Below are 22,142 nucleotides of genomic sequence, written 5' to 3'. Positions count from 1 at the left end.
GGGCTCTGGGCATGCCTAGGGCTGTGAACATGCTCAAGGAAGACATGAGATGGCCCTAAGCATTCACCTCTGGCTGACCTTGAGACTTTTCCCAGGCAGGAAGTGAAGGCTAAGTCTTGGCTGATTGTTGAAGGCAGGCCACAACATGCACACAGAGCCCCTCATGAAAGACTGGGAGATTTATTGGTTCCAGGAAGTTAAAGTAATCTTTTGTCTAATCATTAGCTGACCACGAAGCAATCAGTAAGACTTCAGTGTCTACACACAACAAAGAATACAGACTTTACAGAATTAGTCAAGTCACTAAACAAACAATAACAACTATAACAAACAGCAACAACAGACTTTGGAGAGCAAGAAGCTGATTCTGAAGTTGCCATGTTATATTATTTTAAATATCCAGTTTCCAAAAACATATTATAGAACATGCAAAGAAATAAGAAAGTAAGACCCATAAAAAGAGGGGAGGGAAGCAATCAATAAAAGCATTCCCTGAAGAACCCCAGACATTGGCCCTACGACACAAAGGCTTTAAATCAGCTATGTTAAATACGTTCAAAGGAAACCATGTCTAAAGAAAAATATGAGTATAATGTCTCCAATAGAGAATATCAATAAAGAGATAGAAGGCAGAAAAAATAAGTACCTAATAGAAATTACGGAGTTGGAAAGTATGACCGAAAAAAAAATTTCACTAGAAGGGTTTAACATCAGATTTGAGGAGGCAGGTGAAAGAATCAGTGAGCTTGAAGACAGCTCAACTGAGATTATCTAATTTGAGGAGCAAAAAGAACAAAGTGAATACAAATGAACACAGAACTTCTAGTTTACATTCAAACATGTAAAGAGCTTGCAAGTTGTCCTCAAAACAAGAAAAAAGCTGAACAGACTGAAAGTGAACAAGTCTTCTCAGGCCAAGCAGAGACCTGAAGTCACAGGGCAAAGAGCCACACCAAAAATGAAGAGACAGGTGAATACAGAGAATCGGCTACCAGGGCAGAAGCCACAGCTGGAGCCAGCAACCGGTGGGAACATTTCAATAGTAATGAATGAATTGCTGTGGGCTGAGTGAGGACTAACTAGCTAGCTTCAGTGTTAAAAAAAATACAACTCCTGGGGACCCAGGTATGTGTTTTTGTTTGTTTTTTGTGGGGTTTTTTTGGTAGGGGCAAACGTTCATGATTTTAATCTCTAGGAACTAAACTAGTTTCTTATAGGGAAGATTGCAGGAAAATCCCAATGCGTCTGTCTCCATTGACACCGTGATGAGGGTGGCCTTGTTACCCTTGAGATGGTGCAAGTCCCGAATCTCAACTAGGCCTCCTCTGGTGGAACAGTGTTTCATTACCACTGGTTCGGCGTGGACCTCCAGACTCCCCAAATCTCCACTGACACCACAGGGCTTGGGCATGGGTGTTACAACCCAGGGATAAAAGTCTCAGCTCTCTGCTTGGCCTTCCCTGATGCTACCCTGGCAAGAGGGGCTGGTTTGGGGTCCCTTCTACAGCCTGGAGAGAGAGGAAGTCTGGGCTCTCCATTGTGTCTCTGACGGGGGAGTCTGGGGGGAGGGATACAATTTTGTCTGTGATCCTCCTGGATCAAGAGAGGATGAGGCTTGTAAGAAATTGCTCCAGAGCCACCTCTCACTCCCATTCTCCTCTGGGAGACTGTCATGAGACAGTTTCTCATTGCTCTGGGTCTGACAAGGTAAGAGGCTTTCTGCTTTGCCTCCCCACCAATACAACTGCAGGATATAAAACCACTTAGCTTCACACTAGAACTGGCTCCTCAGCATCAAAATATCCCACAACTTGCACTGCAGTCATCCAGCCCCTTTCATTGTGGCATCATCCTTCTTGGCATTTGGAACAAGTTTCTGGCTCCTTCGGCTAATCTCCCTTTCACTGTACATGTAAGTAATAAACTGTTTGAACCCAGAAGTGGATTTTTACCAGCAGGTCAGTCTTTTGACCTTTACGATTTTCATTCTTGGGGAAGAGCAGAGGTTTAAAAATCCAGGGATACCAACACATTTACAATCCTAACACATAGTGGGGCAAAGCCAGAGTGCCAATTTGATTGCACAGGTAATTACTCAGTGCCTACTACATAGCAGGTGTTGAGATTAAGCAGTGAGCGGCTTTCGTCATGGCACTACCTAGAAACCTCTGTGAACAAGTGGAGTAAAGGGAACACTCCCTCTTTTGAAATCGCTATAATAATAAACCGGTCACACAGCTGCCATATTCTCAGATAACTCTATACATGGCTGGGATTGATGTTTCCCTGAGGGCCAAAGTTATGGAGCAGATGTAAGTGACTAAGGTAGAATAAGAATTCATATTTGTCTATTCTTGTGATTTTTCCTCTAAGCTACCTCGGAAATGTGTCCTCTGAGGGCATTTGGTGAGACCTTGTCAGAATGAGCAGAAAACCAAATTCTGGGCTGCCATGTCCAATGCAGGGCGTGGAACTATCTTTAAGAACGTGGATGTGGCAATGGGGAAAGAGAGAGGGAATGCATCTAAGGTTGGATGCAAATGGTCCATTTAAATTATTTACCTCTCAAGACCAATATCTGGGCAAGGGAATTGTAAGAGGGAGTCTCAGGGTAGCCATGGAAGAAGTTACGTTACCTTTACCTGACAACTGCTTTGGACTTCAAAAGATAAAGGGCTCAATTACCAATGAGGTTTGTTATGGATTGAATTGTCCCTCCCCCCCCCCCCGCCATTCATACATTGAAGCCCTAACTCCCTGTACCATGTCTTTTTCTTGTGAAGAAAGTGACTGTATTTACAGATGGGGCCTTGGAAGCGGTAATTAAGTTACAATGTGGCCATTAGGGTGGGGCCTGATCCAATATGACTACTGTGTTAATAAGAGATCAGGACACACACACACACACACGGGAAGGAGTACATGAAGACACAGGGAGAAGATGACCATCAACAAGCCAAGGAGAGAGGTTCAGAAGAAATCAAATGCTGACACCTTGATCTTGGACTTCTGATCTCCAGAACCGTGAGAAAATAGACGTCTGTTGTTTAAGCCTCTCAGTCTGTGGTCCTTTATTCTGGCAGTCAGAGCAGAATAGTACAAGGAGCAGGGGCTGCAGTGAGTCAGAGAAGGGCCTGAAACCAAGCTCCACTCTTGACTGGCCTGTGACCTTGTGTGTGAAAAATGGACACACTCAGTCCTACTAGGGAGGGCTGCTTTGAGGATTAAACGAAGTAGGGCATGAGAAAGCTGCTAGAACTGGTCCTCAAATCACATCACCATGTCTTTTTCTTATGAAGAATTCAGCGAGTCGGAGACACGGTGTCAACTCAGATGCCTCCCTTCACTTTCCTGACCCTCACAGAGATGAGTGGGCACAACTGAGCCCAGGTGCAAGATGGCATTTTACATCTGCTAGAAGCCGGGAGGTGTCACCAAAAGCAGGCAGGTGGGATTTCAGCTCCATCTTTTGCTGCTGAGGCTCAGTCCCTGAAGCAGAACAGGAACAGAAGGGGACTGCAGTCCTCGTTGTGACTCTGCATGGCATGTGGCTGCCCCTTCTCTGGAACCTGTGAGTATAATTAACTCCTTCCTTCCAAGCTTCATTCTCATTGCCGCCTGTGCCAGCCGACTTTACCATATCATAACCAGCATGGTGTAAGGAATAGAAAACATGAAGGCCTGCCTGGGAACATTTGCAGATGTAAACTCTCACAGTGGCTGGGGTACGTGCTTGGCCTTGGAAGGATTGGCTACCCTCCCAAGGACCAAGAAAATATTTACAGGATGTGGAGCCTGGCCTTTGCCTTGGCGCAGGTGGGCCGAGCTCCGATACATCTAATCTCCTACCAAGGACTGGCCCCGGCTCCCAGCCAGATCCGAGTCTAGTTCCTTGTGTTGTTAACACGTATGCTTATTGGCTCCTTACCGCTGTTGTTAGTGAAGTCCTCAAAATCCCAGAAAGCCGAGGCGGGTGCAGCAGTAGTTGTTGTTGTCCCCCGGCCACCTCGGCTGCTGCAAGATATTCCGCCCGTGTTGATGACTTTACTTGACTGGGATTTTGCCTATGCTGATGAAGGGCCAGTGCTGTTTCTGCACGTTTTGCCCGTGCTGATGAAAGGCCGGTGCTGTTTCTGCGACTCTAATTGACTGGGCCCTGGTGGTATGATGAATTGCCTCCTTGCTTGTTAGTGGTATGATAATATATCCCTCTAATCTCTGTCTTGTCTTACTCACTTTCACTTTGTAATAAAACTCTTTAACCCCTTCATCCCGGCTTGTGGTGGTGTGTCTTCTGTATCGGGCCTTGAAATTAAGTCTGTGCACAGCAATCGCTAATACTTATCGATACACATGGACGTTCTTCAAACAACATACTTGGATCCCTCTTTCTTTTTCTTTTGTGTATCTTGTATAGGTATATACTTTGTGGTTACCATGGGGCTTCCATAAAACATTAACTGTCTATTTTAAGCTGGTATGATTACATAAAAAAAACTACAGTTTTATTCCCCCACATCTATTTATGCTATTATCACAATTTGCATCTTTTTATATTGTGTACCCATTATATTTTTAGTTGTTTTGAAACTTTTAACTTTTATATTAGAATTAAGTGATTTATCCATCATTGTTACAGTATTACAGTACTCTGCATCTGTCTATCGATTTACCTGTATGAGCGAATTTTATAGTTTCATATACTCTTAAAAGTTTAGCATGCTTTTATGTCAACTTGTAGAACACTTTTGAGGATTTCTTATAAGGCAGGTCTAGGAGTGATGAACTCTATCACCATTTGTCTGGGAAAGTCCTTATGTGTCCTTTATATTTGGCAGTTATAGTATTCTTGGTTAGCAGGTTTTTTTTTATTTGAGTACTTTGAATATATCATCCCACTCCCTTCTGACCTGTCCACTATGGCGGGGAAGGGGTCCAGGGCTTCCTATTCTGCCAGCTTGCTCTACACTAACATGCCTTTTCATTCTTTTATGAGTATCTTCCATGGAGCAAAAGTTTTTAAATTCTAAATTATCAATTTTTTTTCTTTCATGGATTATATTTTTGGTCTCACATCAAAAATGTCATTGCCAAACCCATAGTCACACAAATTTCCTATTTTCATCTACGTGTTTTATAGTTTTGTGCTTTTTACATTTAGGTCTATAATTAACATTGCTTTAATTTTTGTAAAAGATGTATCTTTTTTCTTTTTCTTTTTTTTTTTTTTTTTTTTTTGCATGTGGATAGTCAATTGGTTTTAAACAACTATCCTTTCTCCATTGAATTGCCTTTGTAATTGTTTTCAAAATTCAGCCTTGTTTGTGTGGACCAATTTGTGGGATCCATTCTGTTCCATTAAGTTTGTGTCTTTAAACAAATTGGTTAATTCATCTATGATGTCAAAACATATAGTTGATTCACCTGTTATCCTTTTTAATTTTGTGAGATCACTAGCCAATATCCCCTTTTATTGCATATATTGGCAAGTTGTTTCATGTCTTTCTTTTTCTTTGTCATCCTTGCTAGAGGTTTATCAAGTTCATTGATCTTTTCCATGAACCAGCTTTTGGTTTTATTGATTTTTCTCTATTTTCTATTTTCAATATTTATTATCTGGGTCTTTACAGAAAAAGTTTGCCAACCCCAATCTAGTACCTGTTCTTATGTTGTAATTTTAAACCAGCTACCTCAAGCTCCAAAGTGGTTAATATAAAAACAAAAGTAAACAATATGTCACCAAGAAAGGGATACTACAGTCAAAGAGAATTTTTTCATAGTTACAGATTTACTAAAAAGTACATTAGAAATCATGTAAACATGACTTTCTATATAGCAAGTGAAGAAATACTATAATTATAAAAAACTAAAAACATACTTTAACTGAAATGCTAAAAATTTCACTAAAAACAAATGAAACATTGACCACAAAGATATCTGTTGCCAGCATTTCTAAGTTACACTCCTTCACTTCGGTCACAAAAGCACATCAGGAGGCAACTGAGCTTGGCATAGAAGGTACAATCTTCACACCAATGAATTATGGAAGGTGACACAAGGGAGTTCACCCATATTTGGGGAAAAATTACCACAATATTATTCTCTCAGGCTGCATCATTAAATATCTAACAACTAAAGAGTTAGGAGACAACAGATTTTTCAGGATTATCTTCTTCCAAACTGGGTTACATGCCTTTTGTGTCAATGTCATTGCTTTCAACATTTTGATTGAGCACACTTAAGAAACTATATATCAACAAAACACGCACACACACATTTGTGGAGGTTTTTCTAAATCCATTTGTTACACTTGTCAGGGGGGGTTGTCCAGAAGTTTTCAACTGAGGCAAATCATACCATATGACCTCTCCCAATTCCTATCCAAGCCTTTCCTCCCCCACCTGTTTTATAAATAGGCAGTGAGACTAAAATAAATCAAGGAGGGCAAACTGCAAACTTGGCACCCTATTGCCACTTTCTGACCTTGTCAATGACTAACCAGCCAGGCCCTGCAGGCCCAAAAGGTGCCTATATTCTCCCATACTCTGAGATAGCCAGTGGGAAGATGGACAATAACAGAAGCTCTTATTATTTTAGTGTCATGGACAAGACACAGACTGGTGAAGCCTAAGGCCCCTTTTCAAAGTAACACATTTAAGTATATAACATAAAATATATAGGTTTACAAAGGAAATCAAGTAAATTGAAATATAATCACAAAATATGTTCAAAACCAAGTATATAATATAGTGGTGTATGTGCTTCTTTACAAATAGATGCAATGCCCAGTATTACTGGCAGGTCTAATAACTACCACATACAAATTGTGGAATCTCTACACTACAGTGTGCACTATAGTGTGCACTACCCACATATAACTATATGCATTTGTCAAAAGACAAAGAACTGTACACTCAAAATTGTGACTTTTACAGTATGCCAATTATACCTCAATAAAACTGACTTATAAAAACAAAAAGTGGTAGTGGTAGTTTAATAACTACAATTTTGCGGTTCCGATAAAGTTTTAAGATAGCTGTAACATCACTACTGTGATGTGAAAATGTCTGTGATTTATTTTAGTGACAAAGTGACAGGTGCTGCCAATCCTACTGTGGTTTGCTAATGTACTAATCACTGAATTGTTACATTTAGTGTGAGGTGAATAAAAATAAAGATGGAAATATTTTTCCCAATTTGGGTTGATGGCCCCCATGAAATCTACCCACAGACTGTATCCATGGAGTACACAGAAGGTAGTGAGGCTAGTTGCAGAGGGAACAGATAAACAGAGCAGCCTGGGGGAATCTGTGAACATAGATTCCTGAGTGTAAGCAGCCATTAGGAATCAGAAGGGTCTATATTCCATTGTGATGCCACCTGCTTACTCTCACAGGACATTCAGTCCTCAACTCATATGTGGCCAGCCCAAGCAGTCTCCAAGCCAGAAAGAACCTGATGGTGTTACAGAGGACCATTTCCAAGCTCCCAAGGTGCTCATGAGTATGACATCCCCGTATCCCAGCTTTGCCATAGCAGCACCAAACATGTGTCCAACTACCTGCATGTGAGGCCCAACTAGGAACAGATCCTCTGGTTCAGTCTAGGACCATATCCTTCCCCCAAGCCCCAATGTCCTGGATCCCAGTAAGCAATCAGTCAAAACAACAGGGAATAGAAGTGTTGCGGAGGCACCGGGGCAACCAGAAACGGCTTCCATCATGAAGATCCAGTCTATACTCGCTTCTAACCTCCAAGAGCTGCTGGGGGGTTCTTTAAAAACTAGTCAGTTTTGTCATTCCTTTGCTCAAAAGGTACCCATTGAACCTACTATCCAAGCTCTTTAATTGACATTCATAATCTCACCATTTACTTACCTTTCTTCCATAATCACCTGCTACTTTGCTTCCTTTTACTGACAGTCAAGCCACAGTGGTCTTCCTTTCCTTGTTGTGTAGACATGCCCACTTGCTTCCTGCCTCACTACCTTAGACCTTAGCACTTGCCTTTTTTTGGGGGGAGGGGATGCCTAGAATGCAACTCCCCACAAAGTCCACAGCACAGGTGAGTGCCTTGCTCTTTATGTCTTTGCTAAAATTTCATCTTGAGATGCATTCCCTAGCCATGTTATTACTGAACATTATTCTTGAATATCCACCTACAAGACAGTCATTCTCTTCCCCATCACCTTGTTTTATTATTTTCTAGGCAGGTGTTATAATCTGAGTTTATTTATTTTGGCTTGTTTACTGTGTCTCCTCCACTAAGAACATAAATTCCATGAAAGCAGAAATTGTGACTCTCATGGTCATTTTGATATTTCCAGTCCCCAGAAAAGACTTAATAAGTACAAGCATTGTATAAGTCTGGAGGAGAAAGAAAAGCAAAAAGTATATACCTGAAGCTGTTAACGATTGTCTATGAATAGTTATGATTTTGGAACTTTTTTTTCCTTTTCATTATCTTCCTGACTTTTCTGTAATAAGCGTATGTTGCTCTTACAATGAGTTTTTAAGTAAAAATAAATGAATAAAAGGCACCACTTTAGGGAACAACTCTTCAGCCAAAAATAAAAATGTTCCATTATACATGAAGATTGTAAGTCAGAAGTGAGGTTTCCTTCCAGATATTTTTTCTTTTTGTACAAATTCAATTAAGAATTCTTCTACTACAGTCATCTTCCTTCAGTCTTGAACGTACGCTTTGCTCTTTTAAGGACTATGACACGAAGAAATCATGACTACTTTTCTCCCCAGGTCTCCAAATAGGAGAAACTAATTGCTAGTTGACTACTTTGTAATCGGGTCAATACTATTCAAAATTAGCTACGTGACTGTATGGGGACTGCACGTGCGGGGCATATTCACACTCATTGAAAGGACCGCTGACTCCTAGCGCCAACTGTGGTCTCTGGCAAGCAAATAACGCAGAGCCAGCCTAGGAGGCGCCAAGTTGGAGGAGGACGAGCCGGAAGTTGTACTGCTCCCTGACCTCCCCCCTGCCCGGGCGGAAACAACAGCGCGGGAAGAGAGGTTCCGGGGCTGGCCTGTCCTGGAGGCGGCCGAATGGAGACCCGGACTGAGGACGCGCGATCGACCCGCCACCCGATGCTGGCCTCTTCCTGGGATGCCACATGCGGGGCCCTGGCCCAGAGCCTCCACGTCGCCCGAGATGATCTCGGCGCCCGGGACTCTGACCCGGAGGAGCTGCTGGCGCCGCCTGCCCCGGGGTGCGTTTGGGCGGCGGAGACTGGGTGACAGCCACGCTCCTGGGGAGCCTGAGGGGAGGCAGGGGCCGTGAAGGGAGAGGGTCTGGGCCGGAATCCGGGGGCGGTTCTGGTGGCCGATCTGTGCGAGGAACAGGGCCGGCGTCGGCGAGGGGCAGGGCCCAGGTGGCTGGAGGGCGGGTCTGCGGGAAGGCGGCACCTGCGGGTGCGCGAGTGTCGGGCGCTGGGGACTGGGAGCCGGTGACCTGGCGACGGCCTTGCGAACACAGCGCCTGTGTCGGTCACGTCTGCTGCTGAGGCCCCGTCAAAATCAGAACCCGCCTCTCTATCGCCAAACAAAAGCCTGCTGTAGACCAATGTAGGTGAAAAAAATATTCAGACAGTTGAGAATCTCCATCAGCTTAATTTTGAAAAAGATACTCTCTTATCGTATTCTGCTTCCCCCTCTTATGCACGGGATAGGTGCCCCGTGAGTTTTTAAATAAGTAATTACAGGGGATTGAGTGAGATATCCATGATCGCCGATAAAACAAAGGGGTTCCCTGAGGTCAGAAGTGTGCCATTGGCTTCTGAATCTGTACTGAGCGTTTGCTGGGTGCTTGGGAAGGTGCATGGACCTTAAAGGCAAATGAAAGTGAACTGGAAGAAATATCCATCGCCTAATAAGTGGGTTGTGAACAGTGTTCAAAGAACTGTGCCGTGTAATGTTTCTAACAAGTTTCTTTCCAGCCAGGATCTGGTGATTTTGAAGAGAAGCCTCAACAGCCAAGATGCAAACCCCTGCTTCCTTTACCTGAGATGTGACCCTAGTGGAGGTGAAGAAATCGTTTCTGTTGGCGTTTTAAGTTCGGCAAGAAATATGGAAGTCTACTTAGGAGAGGAGTACTGTGGAACCAGCAGGGGCAAGAATGTTGGTAATGTTCTGGATAACAGGTTTGTGACTTGTTCATGCAGAAGTGTTCTTTTGAGCCAGTGTTATTTTCACTCAGCTGTTGCAATGTTTATTAATTTTCTGACATTGGTGCTAGACTTTAGGGAAGAGAAGATTAAAATATACCAGCAGGAATAGAACTTTAGACCTTTAAGGGATCCTCAAGATAATTTTGATAAGCTTTCTCATTTTCATAATATGGACATTGAGAGCTAATAGTGGGGAAGTGACCAGGTAGAGGGTTGTACAGGTTCGTTAGACTTTATGGATGAGTGGAGTGTGGCCCCTTATTGCTGCTGCTTGGCTTTCTCCGTGAACGCACAATGGTATGTTTTCCACACGTTTATTTGGCAATTAGTCTGGAACTTGGAACACATGTTTTTGGAGGGAAGCCCATTACAAATGGTAAACATGCCCAAGACTCTTCCATAGCAGCCTATGTAATCCATAATTCAGCTGTTATAGTTCGATTTTTATTTAAGCTCTTACATATTCTATCCTAGTCTCTCCTTAGTATGACCCAAAATATGGACTATGCGTATTTTATATATTGCACATACTGAAAATAAAGGTACATGTATTGAGCTTTACTGTATGTCCTGTGCTACATGGTTTTATATAGATTATCTCATTTAATTCTCTTACACAGAAAGAGCAGACACAATGTTTGTAACCAGGTCCCTTGATTAGGGACCCCCAACTCTTTGTCCCTTGCCAGATAAAATGTATCTCAGGGGTTTCAATAATGACTTAGAAACAATTCATTTTTTAATGTAACTATTAAAAATGATAATAAAAGTAAAAATAATTTAAATTCTACTTTATTTTTAGTGAACATGAAATTATTTTCTACAAAAAATATTTAAAACTGGAGTCCTCCACTCTTGCTTGTAAAATAAAGGTAAGTCATCACCGAGTTTTAACTAATTTGACAACTGCACATGTTTTTGTATAACTTGTGCTTATGTTCTGTTGGTTTGGTAACACAGTTAGTTCAACTTTGTTCCTGGTAATCTTTATATAAAATTATAGTGTCAAGATAACCACAAGCAGTTTTGGCTCCATTATATCAAGAAAAAAATGGAAAGCAGTTAGAAAGAAGAGAACAGTTGGAGAGCATCTAAAAGTTAAAGGGATTTGGACTGGTATCTTGAGTATGAAAAATATCACAAAGATGAATTTTTGTGATGTGTCTGAAGTCAGAGAATGGGTACTGAGCTGGAAGTCATGAGCCCAGAATATTAATTCTGCTTTGTTGCCTAACGTGGGCAAATCTCTTTATCTCTTTGGAACTACCTTATGGATCAATTAAACTGCTAAAAAAAAATAAATCCTTGCTTTATACATGAGTATTCATAAGATCATCATTTCTAATAACCAAAAGGTAGAAAAAACACAAATATCCATCACCCAATGAATGGATAAACAAAATAATGGTATACCTATACAATGGAAAAGTATTTAGTCATAAAAAGCAATGAATTACGGATATATACTACAAACATGGATGAACCTTGAAAACATTAAAGAAGTCACTTCAAAGTACCACTTATTGTTTGAGTCCATATATATATTAAACATCCAGAATAGGCAAATCCATAGAGACAAAGTTGATTAGTTGTTGTCTGGGGCTGGGGGCTGGGGCATAGGGAGTGACTGGCAGTAGTATGGGGTTGCTTTTTTGGAGTGATATTATAAAATTGTGGTGATGGCTATACAACTCTGTGAATATACTGAAATGCATTAAAATGTATACTTTAAATGGGTTGATTGTTTAGGATGTGAATTATATCTCAAAACTGCTTTTAAAAAAATTAAGGGAAATAAATCCTTATAGTCTTTTTATGTTCACATTACTTCATACAGAGTTACGAGACTTTAGAATAAGAAAAAAAGTGATTTTCATAGGCAGGTAGCAGATTTACAGAACTAATTGTCCCAAGATGTTTCAGATAATATATATTGATAACTTCCAAATGTAACGAAGTAATTGATTTATTTAACATGAAATGTTCATTCACCAAATATTTGAGTGCCTATTAATGATAGATACTGTAGGATGAGCAGTAATATAATAAACTGGAATGACTGCCCCCATGTCGCTTACATTTTAGTCGGGTGAGACGGTGGGCTGATTCAATGAGTAAAATGTGTACAATATTCAGTGATGAGAAAGCATATGGGGACTAAAAAGCAAACAGGGGATTTCAAGGAGGTTACGAGGTGAGTGTCTAAATTTAATGGGAAGTTTTTTTTAATTGTTGAGGACAGTCACCTCTTTGGTGCCACACTCAGAGTTCTTGGCTCATGGGTCTAGTTTGTCCTTCATGAAGACCTGTGTCTTCATATTACATACAGTCGGTTCTGTATATGTCTCTGAAGGTGAGTGTCTTCTGTGACTGTTCTGTGGAAGTTCACGGGGGTGCAAAGGGTCGTTTGATTTAGGGAAATCCTAAGCCCCCAAAAGCGTGTTCTGGGGCAATAGTATATGAAAGTTCAAAATAATAGTTACTGATGCATATTTTTGAACACTTTCTCAGTGGTAGGTGCTGGGAATTTCAACACGTAATCCTCACAACAACCATGTGAAGTCCCTTTTGTTGCCTCATGTTATCACTGCCTCCGATGTTGGCCTGTGCGCAGGCTCTTACATGCTCTACATAGCAGAGGCATCAGTGAACTCAGGTCTGTCTATTCTAAATCCTGTTCCCTTCCCACTTTGCTACTCTCTTGTCCATATCCACACGAAATGTCTTTTGGTTCAGACACATGCATGAAATGAGACAGCATAAAGCATTGGCCCAGGCACTGCTGTAGAAGCCAGAACTTGACTTTTGCTAATTGGATAATCCTTTGAGAAGTTAGAAAATCACCCGACCTCATCTTTTTTGTATGTGAACCAGCAAGTTATGTTAGATCATCTTGAGTTTCCCTCACACTTCTAAATTCTAAAAGACTGACTGACATTTGGTATTTCCGTCAGTACTTTGGGAGGCCTTCTGAATAGCCTATTTTGGGGTATGTGAAGGGTTCAGACTGATATAGTTTACTTTTATTCTTTAAATTAACAAAACTTTATTTTAGACCCTTTTGTATTTTCTGTGTATTTATTTTAATTTCAAAATGGCATTCTTTTACATAAATAGTATTTCTGAGCCTCATAATAAATTGGAGTGCTGACCATTAAATTATTGGGAAAACTTAAAAATGAAAATGTATTTAAAGTTTATATTTGCTTTCCTGAATACTTCACTATTGCTAGCTTATACAAAAGAGTGACCTTAAATGTGACTGTTGTTTAATATTATTACTTCCTGAACTTTTGTTTTATAATAGTTGCTCTCCTTTGGTGAAAAGCAGTGTGTGTTCATCAGTAAAGTTGTGGTACATGTGAGACCAGTGTCAGCAAATTCTTCAACAAGCTCTCCTGCTCTAGGGTCAAGGATAGACCTCGGGAGGGTCCAAACCATCATGGAGTCCATGGGGTCCAAGTTATCACCTGGAGCTCAGCAACTGATGAGTATGGTTAGGTTTCAGCAGCAGGTAAGTAGGACGGCATTTCTTTCTAGATACCGTTAAAAATGTCAAAAAATGATGGCTTTTCATAAGGACATGTGGTGACTTAAATTTTTCCTGGAACTTTTATTGATTTGACTGTTACCTTTATTTTACTGTGGTGAAAATGACATTTTGTAGACCTCCCCTCTTACAAAATATTTGTGTTACAGACTTCGGTTTACCAAATGTGAAAGTTGACGGATGATATTTAACTCTATGAAAATTATCAATTATTGTGACTCAGTTGAGGGGACTATGTTTTGTTACGACCAGTTAAAGAGGGCTTAGTAGAAATGTTAAAATATTCCAATGCAATTTTACTACGTATGTATGTATTTTAATATTTTCTGTAGGAAAGAGTACAGTCAAATGATTAAAAGCCCTGACTCTGGACTTAGGTGGCCTGGTTCGTGTCCCGGGTCTGCCACTCGCTAGTGGTGTTACCTTGTTGGCCCAGTTACCTTTAACCTTGGTCTCCTCAACTTTATATTGGATGGTAACTGTAGCTTGCTTCGTATGGATGTTTTGAGGCTCAAATGGAAGAACGCACATTGCCTGACTCCTAAGTTAGCTGTCATTAGTATTAATAGTAACACTTACTTGTTTCCCTTGCTTAGAATCATGTTGCCTTTGGAGAGCAGCTTCAGTCAGTCTTGGGAAATACTGGATACCAGTGTATGGTTGACCTGCATTCATCAGCTGCATCAGGAGCCGTTGACAAGTCGTCCGCCACACCGTTTCCTTTTAGAACTGGACTGACATCTGGAAACGTGGCTGAAGACTTAAAAGCTTCCATGGATAAAAGTACACAGCCACCTGGTGGAGGGAGTAGTACAAACCTCGAAGCGTGTAAAATTGTGCCACAAAACCATTCTCTTCTTGAGAATGATCTTAAAACTGCAGTATCTTCTTTCTTACCAAAGAAAGCAACTGACAATTCAAGTATACCTAAGTCTGAGTTGCTGCCCTTTCTCCAGAATTTGTGTAGTCAAGTTAACCATCTCCGTGTGGGACGTAACACCGAGCGTCCGGAAAACCTCACCAAGCCTGGTGAAGGCGGTGGTGTGGCGTAAGTATTTATCTTAAGATAAACATGCTTTAGATTTGGTAGGTGTAACTATTAACTGAAGAGAAACAGATTTATCTCAGTGAGTACTGCCTGAATACTAAATTATTCTCCATAGAAAATTTAAGAGCTTTTACATTTTACCATTGACATGCTTATAGGGAGTAACTATTATACAAAGTAAAATTGGTTGCTTTGTAAGAGGTGCCTAAAAGTGGAGGTGCTTAGGACTTCTCAGGGATTTTCTGAACGGATTACAACTATCAGATAGAGGTTGAAGTAGAAAGTTATTTACATGAAGAGAGAGGGGCTGTAGATTCATAATCTTTACATTGGTTTTATTTATGTTTGTACTGTTTTTTGCTGGGTATGTTAGGCGGGCCAATGTAACCTATCTTTTTAGGTCACGTTTGGCCTAGGCTAATTTTGGAACAATGAAAATTCTATTAGGATGACAATTATTTATAGTATACAAGCTCTTATCCCGATTTTATAATCCCATATTTTTAATAGCACATGGTTAAGAGGTAGTTAAGTATTTAGTATGTCCCTATTCTTTACATAAATATAGTGTGTCAAAATAGTGTTCCAGACTGGAATTCAGGTCTCTGGTCATAGTTTTGGTTTAAGCACTTTACCACACTGTTTAATCTCCCGTAAATTAGAGTTTTCATCTGAAAATGACATAGTTGGATTAGTTTGGAACTAAACAATACCAACCAAGCAACAAGATCTAATTGACACATATTTTTCAAGCGTCCATGCAAGATTCACAAAGGTAGATTATATCTTGAGTCATAAAGTAAACCTAACCAAATTTAAAAGGATTGGAATCATGCAAAATACATTCTCTGACCATAAATGAATCCAACTAGAAATCAATAACAGAAAAACAACAACAAAATTTCCAAACATTTAATAGCACACTTCTAAATAATCTGTGGTTTAAGAAGGAAGTCTCAACAGAATTTTTTTTTTTTTTTTAATTGGGGAAGGGGAACAGGACTTTATTGGGGAACAGTGTGTACTTCCAGGCGTTTTTTCCAAGTCAAGTTGTCCTTTCAGTCTTAGTGGTGGAGGGTGCCGTTCAGCTTCAAGTTGTTGTCCTTTCAGTCTTAGTTGTGGAGGGTGCAGCTCAGCTCCAGGTCCAGTTGCCGTTTTCTAGTTGCAAGGGTCACAGCCCACCATCCCTTGCGGGAGTCAAGGAATCGAACTGGTAACCTTGGGGTTGAGAGGACCCGCTTCAACCAACTGAGCCATCCGGGAGCTCAGCAGCAGCTCAGCTCAAGGTGCCGTGTTCAATCTCAGTTGCAGAGAGCACTGCCCACCATCCCTTGCGGGACTCAAGGAATTGAACTGGCAACCTTGTGGTTAAGAGCCCACTGGCCCGTGTGGGAATCAAACTGGCAGCCTTCGGAGTTAGGAGCATGGAGCTCTAACCGCCTGAGCCACCGGGCCGACCCATCAACAGAAATTTTAAAAAATACATGGTAGTTAATGAAAAGACAACAAGACCAAACTTTGTGGGATGCAGCTAAAGAAGTGTTAAGGATACTTATAGCACTAAATGCTTCCATTGGAAGAGAGAAGAGGTCTCAATAACACAAAACTACAGCAATTCAATCAAAATGAAATAGATCATTTGAATAGTCCTATAACCATTAAAGACATTGAATTTTTAATTTAAGTGCCTAGCAAAATAAACCCAAAAACAAGCTGAAAGAAGGAAATGACAAAGATGAAAATCAGTGAAATACAGAACAGAAACATTAAGAAACTCAGTGAAGCAAAAAGTTGATTCTTTGAAAATTTTAATAAAATTGATAAACTTCTGGTAGGACTGGCTAGTAAATCTGGCAAAGATAAATAGAGAGAAGACACAAATCACCAATATCATGAATGTAACAGGAGATATTGCTACAGGTCCTGGAGCCATTAAAAAGGTACAGGAATGTTGCAAACAAGTTTCTGCTCATAAATTTGACAATTTGTAAGAAACTGATTAATTCCTTAAAAACAATGAACTCCCAAACTCAACCAACGTGAAATATACAAACAGAATAGTCCTACAACTGCTAAAAGTACTGAATTCATCATTTGAAAGCTCATGTAAAGAAATATCCAAGTCCAGGTTTTTCCAGTCGAGAATTCCACCAAACTTGTAAAGAACACCAAATTTACACACTTCCAGAAAACAGAAGAGGAGTGAAGACTTCTCAATTCATTTTACAAAACCAGTATATTCTGATACCAAAATTAGATTTTCCAAAGAAAAATGAAATGCCTAAAAATACATGTAAATTCATCTAAAATATATAACTATAAAAATAATTATAAAAATATAAAAATCTAACAAAACATATGCAGGACTTATATATTGAAAATCATAAGATGCTGATGAAAGAATCAGAGGCAGCCTAAATAAGTGGAAAGACATAACCACGTTTATGGATTTGAGGACTCAACATAGTAAAAATGTCAGTACGCCACAAGTTGACCTATGTTTAATGCAATTCCTATCAAAAGTTCAGCAAGATTTTTTGTAAATATAGACAAGATGATTCTAAAATTTGGAAATGGAAAGATAAAGGAATTAAAATGCCTGAAACAATTTTGAAAAAGAAAAATAAAGTGATAGAAATCACTACTTGATTTCAAGACATATAGCTACAGTATTCGAAACTGGTATTGGCAGAGAGACAGACACATAAATCAGTAGAATAGAGCCCACAGAAATAGCCCCACACAAATATATTCAACTAATTTTTGACAAAGGAGCAACAGCAGTTCCGTGGGGCAAGGATAGTCTTTTTAACATGGTGCTGGAGCAACTGGATATCCAAAGGCAGAAGTGAACCGTGACCCAAACATCATACCTTACACAAAAATTACTTCACAATGGATCATAAACTTAAATGTAAAATACGAAGCTATAAAACTTTTCTAGTAATATATAGGAGAAAATCTTGGAGACCTAAGACTAGGAGGCAACTCCTTAGATAGAACATCAAAAAGCAGGATAATTGAAAATTTGATATATTAGACCCATCAAAATTTCAAACTTCAGTCCTGGGAAAGGCTGTGTTAAGAGGATTAAAATACAAACTACAAAGTGGGAGAAAATCTTTGCAAATAACAAGTCAGACAAATAAAATATTTAAAATATATAATGAACTGTCAAAATTCAACATTTAAAAAAATCCCATCAGAACATGGGCAGAAGACATAAAGAGACATTTTACCCAAGAGGATGTGCAAATAGCAAATAAGCACATGCAAAGATGATGCACACTGACTTCAGGACTATTAGGGAAACGCAGCAGAAGCCACAGCAGGTACCGCCACACAGTACGCGAAAGGCTCAAATAGAGCAACACAGTTACAGTACCAAATGCTGACGAGGCAGTGGGAAACTGCATCTCAGACATTGCTGGTGGGAATGTACGTGGTACAGCCAGTCTGAAAAATATTTTGGCAGATCATTGAAAACTAAACGTATAGTTACCGTGTGACCCAGCGATCATATCCTTGGGCCGTTGTCCCAGAGAAAGGAAAAGCTAATGTCCACACAAAAATCTATATACAATGGCTCATAGAAACTTTGTTTGTAATAGCCCCAAACTGGAAACAAATGTCTTTTAAAAATGAATGGTTAAACAAAGGGTGCTGTATTCGTATAACATATGCTAATCAGCCATAAAAAAGGAACAAACTGTTGATACGCTCAACATCTTGGATGGCTCTCAAGGGCATTATGCTGAGTGACAAAAGACAATCTCAAGAGGTCACATACGGTATGATTCCATTTCTGTAACATTCTCAAAATTATAGACGTGAAGACCATATTAGGGGTTGCCAAGTATCCTAATGGAGGGGATTAGGGCAGTGGATGTGACATTACAGGGGTGGCAGAAGGGAGACCTTTCCAGTTAAGGAATAGTTGTGCATCTTGATTGCGGTGATGCTTATATGAACGTGTGTACACATGCGAAAGTGATGTACACACACCTTGTACTAACATCAGTTTCTTGGGTTTGATAGGAAAGGTAAGCAGTTAGGTGAATGTAGCCACTGGGACCATCAGGTGAAGGGTACTGGGGACTAGTATCTTTACATCTTCCTATGACTCTCTACTTATTTGAACATAAAGTATTAAAAAAAAACAACTCTTTCATCTATTCTAGAGTAGTGGTTCTCAAACTTTTTGGTCTTTACGCTCTTAAAAATAATTGAGGGCTCTAAAGAACCTTTGCTTATGTAGGCTATATAAAAATATTTATTTGTTTTAAAGTGACAGTAAAGCCATTATATGGTAACATAATTTTATGAAAAATATGTTTTTCTAAAAACGTGTTAGTGAGAATTGTATTGTTTTAAAGTTGTGCCAATCTATGTGAGTTTTTGGTTGATTCTCCTATAGTTGCATTATAACATATGTAATCAATAGCTACTACACCACAGTAAACGTACTGAAAACAAACTGAGTTAATCTCTGAAAAAATATTTATTTATATCCTAACCTACTACCCTAGCAAATTCTAGGAGTCAGAAGAATAGACAACCACACATTCTATATTAGTCTTCAGAGCAATGACATTACACTTTGTGTAGCTTCTGGAATATGTCACTGTACATTCATGAGAATATGAGGATGAAAACGTCACATAATGTGTTAGTGTTACTATAAAAATACTTTGACCTCATGGAACTCCTGAAAAAGTCATGGAAATTCCAGGGTTTTGTGGACCATGCTCTGAAATAATGTCCTACTGTTCATTCACAGTGAACTCCAGAAAATGGTATGCTTTTTATTATTTTGGTTTTAATTTGCCCATTACAGAAAAATATGAATATTTTTCATATTAGGTTGGAAAAGATCTTCCCTGTACTTTAGTAAGGTTGTGCGGGTGAAAAAAGACAAAACTGTTTAAATTGTTCAGGTGGCATTTGGAAGTCATACATGGAGACCTTAAAATTTTTTTGGCAAGATCAGGTTTGATTTTGAGCTCAAAATAAAAAAGATCCCTTCTAAAGACTTGTTGTTTGAGGGTAGAAATTCTGTCATCATTTTTATATTCTCATTTCAATTGTCTGTCTACATGTTTAAAGAATTAAAGAAATAATGCTTTGGGCCTTCAGGATTGTGGTTGTCTGTTGTGTATGTATTTTAGAACCTGGAAATACATTGTAAGGAGAGAGCACAGTTATGGAGACAGATTTCAGCATGTAGGTGGCTGCTTGTTGTATGCTTTGGTTGTTTTGTTATAATATCAGGGATAATTATTATCTTTCAATTTATCTTTAGAATGGGAGAGCCACCCGTTTGCTCCTACTTGGAAAAGATTCTTTCTAAAAATGTGGAACTGATGGAAAAGAAACTTATGGACCACATCGACCAGCGAATCTATAAACTCCAGGAGCACATTGATAATAAGATCGCTTTGTTAATGGACTTGCTGCAAAATCCCAACTCCCCACCCCCTGGGACGCCTCTAAGACGTTACGACTCCGGAGAGAGACTTTCAAATGGAGAGCGATAAGTGCTCAACATGTACAATGTACTGCAGATATTTATTACCTATTTATTACAAAGCCGAGACCCTAAGCATTCAAAGCAAGTATTTAATGTCATTTGAGGATCGTCATCTTCCATAAAGTGACCTCAGTGTTCATTTTAACTGTACTTGTTATTGTAAATCCAGTACTGTACACTAAGAGTTAACGTGAACAGGTCGTAAATTATTTTTGTTTGCAATATTGTTCACTCTTACAGACATTTATGTGTACATCTGTGTTATTTTAGTGTTTAAAAATTGTAAGGATTTCTAATACAGTTTATATGTGTTGGACAGAAATATATTTTCTATTTATGAAACACCTTATTTCTTAGTCATAGGAGTATGAAAAATAATGCTTAGAGTATTTGATAATTTTTTTCTAATTGATTGTTCTTGGTAAATTGGATACGTAACACTTGGAACCTTTAATTCAGATCATTAATTTACATTTTGTTTATCTCAGATAATGAAGAAGATGCAATACTTGGCATCTGTGCATAAACACTGAGATTGTTATAGTTTTTGTTTCAGTATAGTGTACCAGTAAATAGGAAAGTGAAATCAGAACTGTTCCTTGGTAGGATTACTTTAAATTGAGTGATCGATGCCAAATGAGAGTCATCTTATTTTACATCAGTTAACGCAGAAAGTACAAGGAGCTCTCCTTTTCTGAGCTGATACAGGTTCTCCTTCCCAGAGTCCTTTTGTGGTGTTTACATGTGAAGTGCTGAGGCTCTGAGTGAGTAAGGCCTGGGACTCAAGGAGAGGGCTGTTCTCACCGGCAGACTTAACTTTCAGAAATTATAAGTATCGTATGTGTGTTGATATATTTGCATCTAAAAAATAAATGTGTCCACTCTGGGAATTACTTGTCTTAAGTAAACAGCAATATTTTATTTTCACTGAATCTTTGCTTAAAATGTTTTATTTTAAAAGAGGTGTTTCACACACTTTGGGTGAATTTATTCTTTAAAATGATGGCTAATTTATATACTCTGTTCAATTTTATATTACAAGGTAACACACTATATGGAATACACTCCAACCACAGTCACTGAGGATTTGCATATCACTTGTTCTAGTCTTTCTCTGATTTGTGGGACATTACAACATACATAGTTATAAAAATAGTATCTGTCACTCAAGAGAAATCTGTCTCAGTTCAAGTCGAACCCTTCAGCTGTTTTACAGATTCTGGTATTTGTAGTTTCTTCGTTGATTCACTAAATGCGTCCCCATGATTGTAGCTACAATCACTACCTTCAGAGCGAGGACCAGCATGGATATAGATGTAGATGGTTGAAAAATTGACAGTTTTTCCTGCATATATTGATGATGAAATAGAATCGCGGAGTAAGATCACAAACATTTTTAAAAGTAATATTTGGCAATATGAGATTTGGTATATTAATGATTTCCTTGCATATTCTATGAACTGTATGTGTGTTAGGACTTTGTGAACGACATTTGTGAAGCAGAGCGCAGGGTACCGGACAGTGACTCATGGTTCAGCAGAGGACCGCAAGACATACTGATACAGGTTTGTCACACCCGTGTCCTGGCAGAAGTACCTGGCGTGCCGTGAGGGGCCACACGAGGAAGTCACGGCCAGGTGCAGGCAGAGAGTCAGGACCTGGGGTACATGCTTTGATTAGGGTCTGTGGGCGGAATGCTTTGGGGTTCCTGGGGTAAGGCTGCATTTGTCCATTCATACCAAAAAGAGTAGAGCTTTGGCCAGCTCCATGGGGGTCTTATGTAGGCCCACGGGGGAAGATGGGGGAAGACTTAATCACGAGGGCTGTT

General features: G+C 39.5%; 1 protein-coding gene across 1 annotated transcript; it reads left to right on the top strand.

Annotated features, from left to right (window-relative positions):
• Positions 1-9,007: 9,007 nt before the first annotated feature.
• LOC109436397 (ATPase PAAT) lies at positions 9,008-21,246 on the top strand. The gene is made up of 6 exons (XM_074338858.2): positions 9,008-9,229; positions 9,956-10,159; positions 10,989-11,058; positions 13,494-13,700; positions 14,333-14,784; positions 20,087-21,246. The coding sequence occupies exons 1-6, from the start codon at positions 9,066-9,068 to the stop codon at positions 20,319-20,321; spliced, it is 1,332 nt and encodes a 443-aa protein (XP_074194959.1). The 5' UTR covers positions 9,008-9,065; the 3' UTR covers positions 20,322-21,246.
• The last annotated feature ends 896 nt before the right edge of the window (positions 21,247-22,142 follow it).

Source organism: Rhinolophus sinicus, chromosome 15, assembly GCF_057876585.1.
Source record: "Rhinolophus sinicus isolate RSI-liver-muscle chromosome 15, RSI-T2T, whole genome shotgun sequence".
NCBI lineage: Eukaryota > Metazoa > Chordata > Mammalia > Chiroptera > Rhinolophidae > Rhinolophus > Rhinolophus sinicus.
This window is presented reverse-complemented; position numbering and strand designations above follow the sequence as displayed.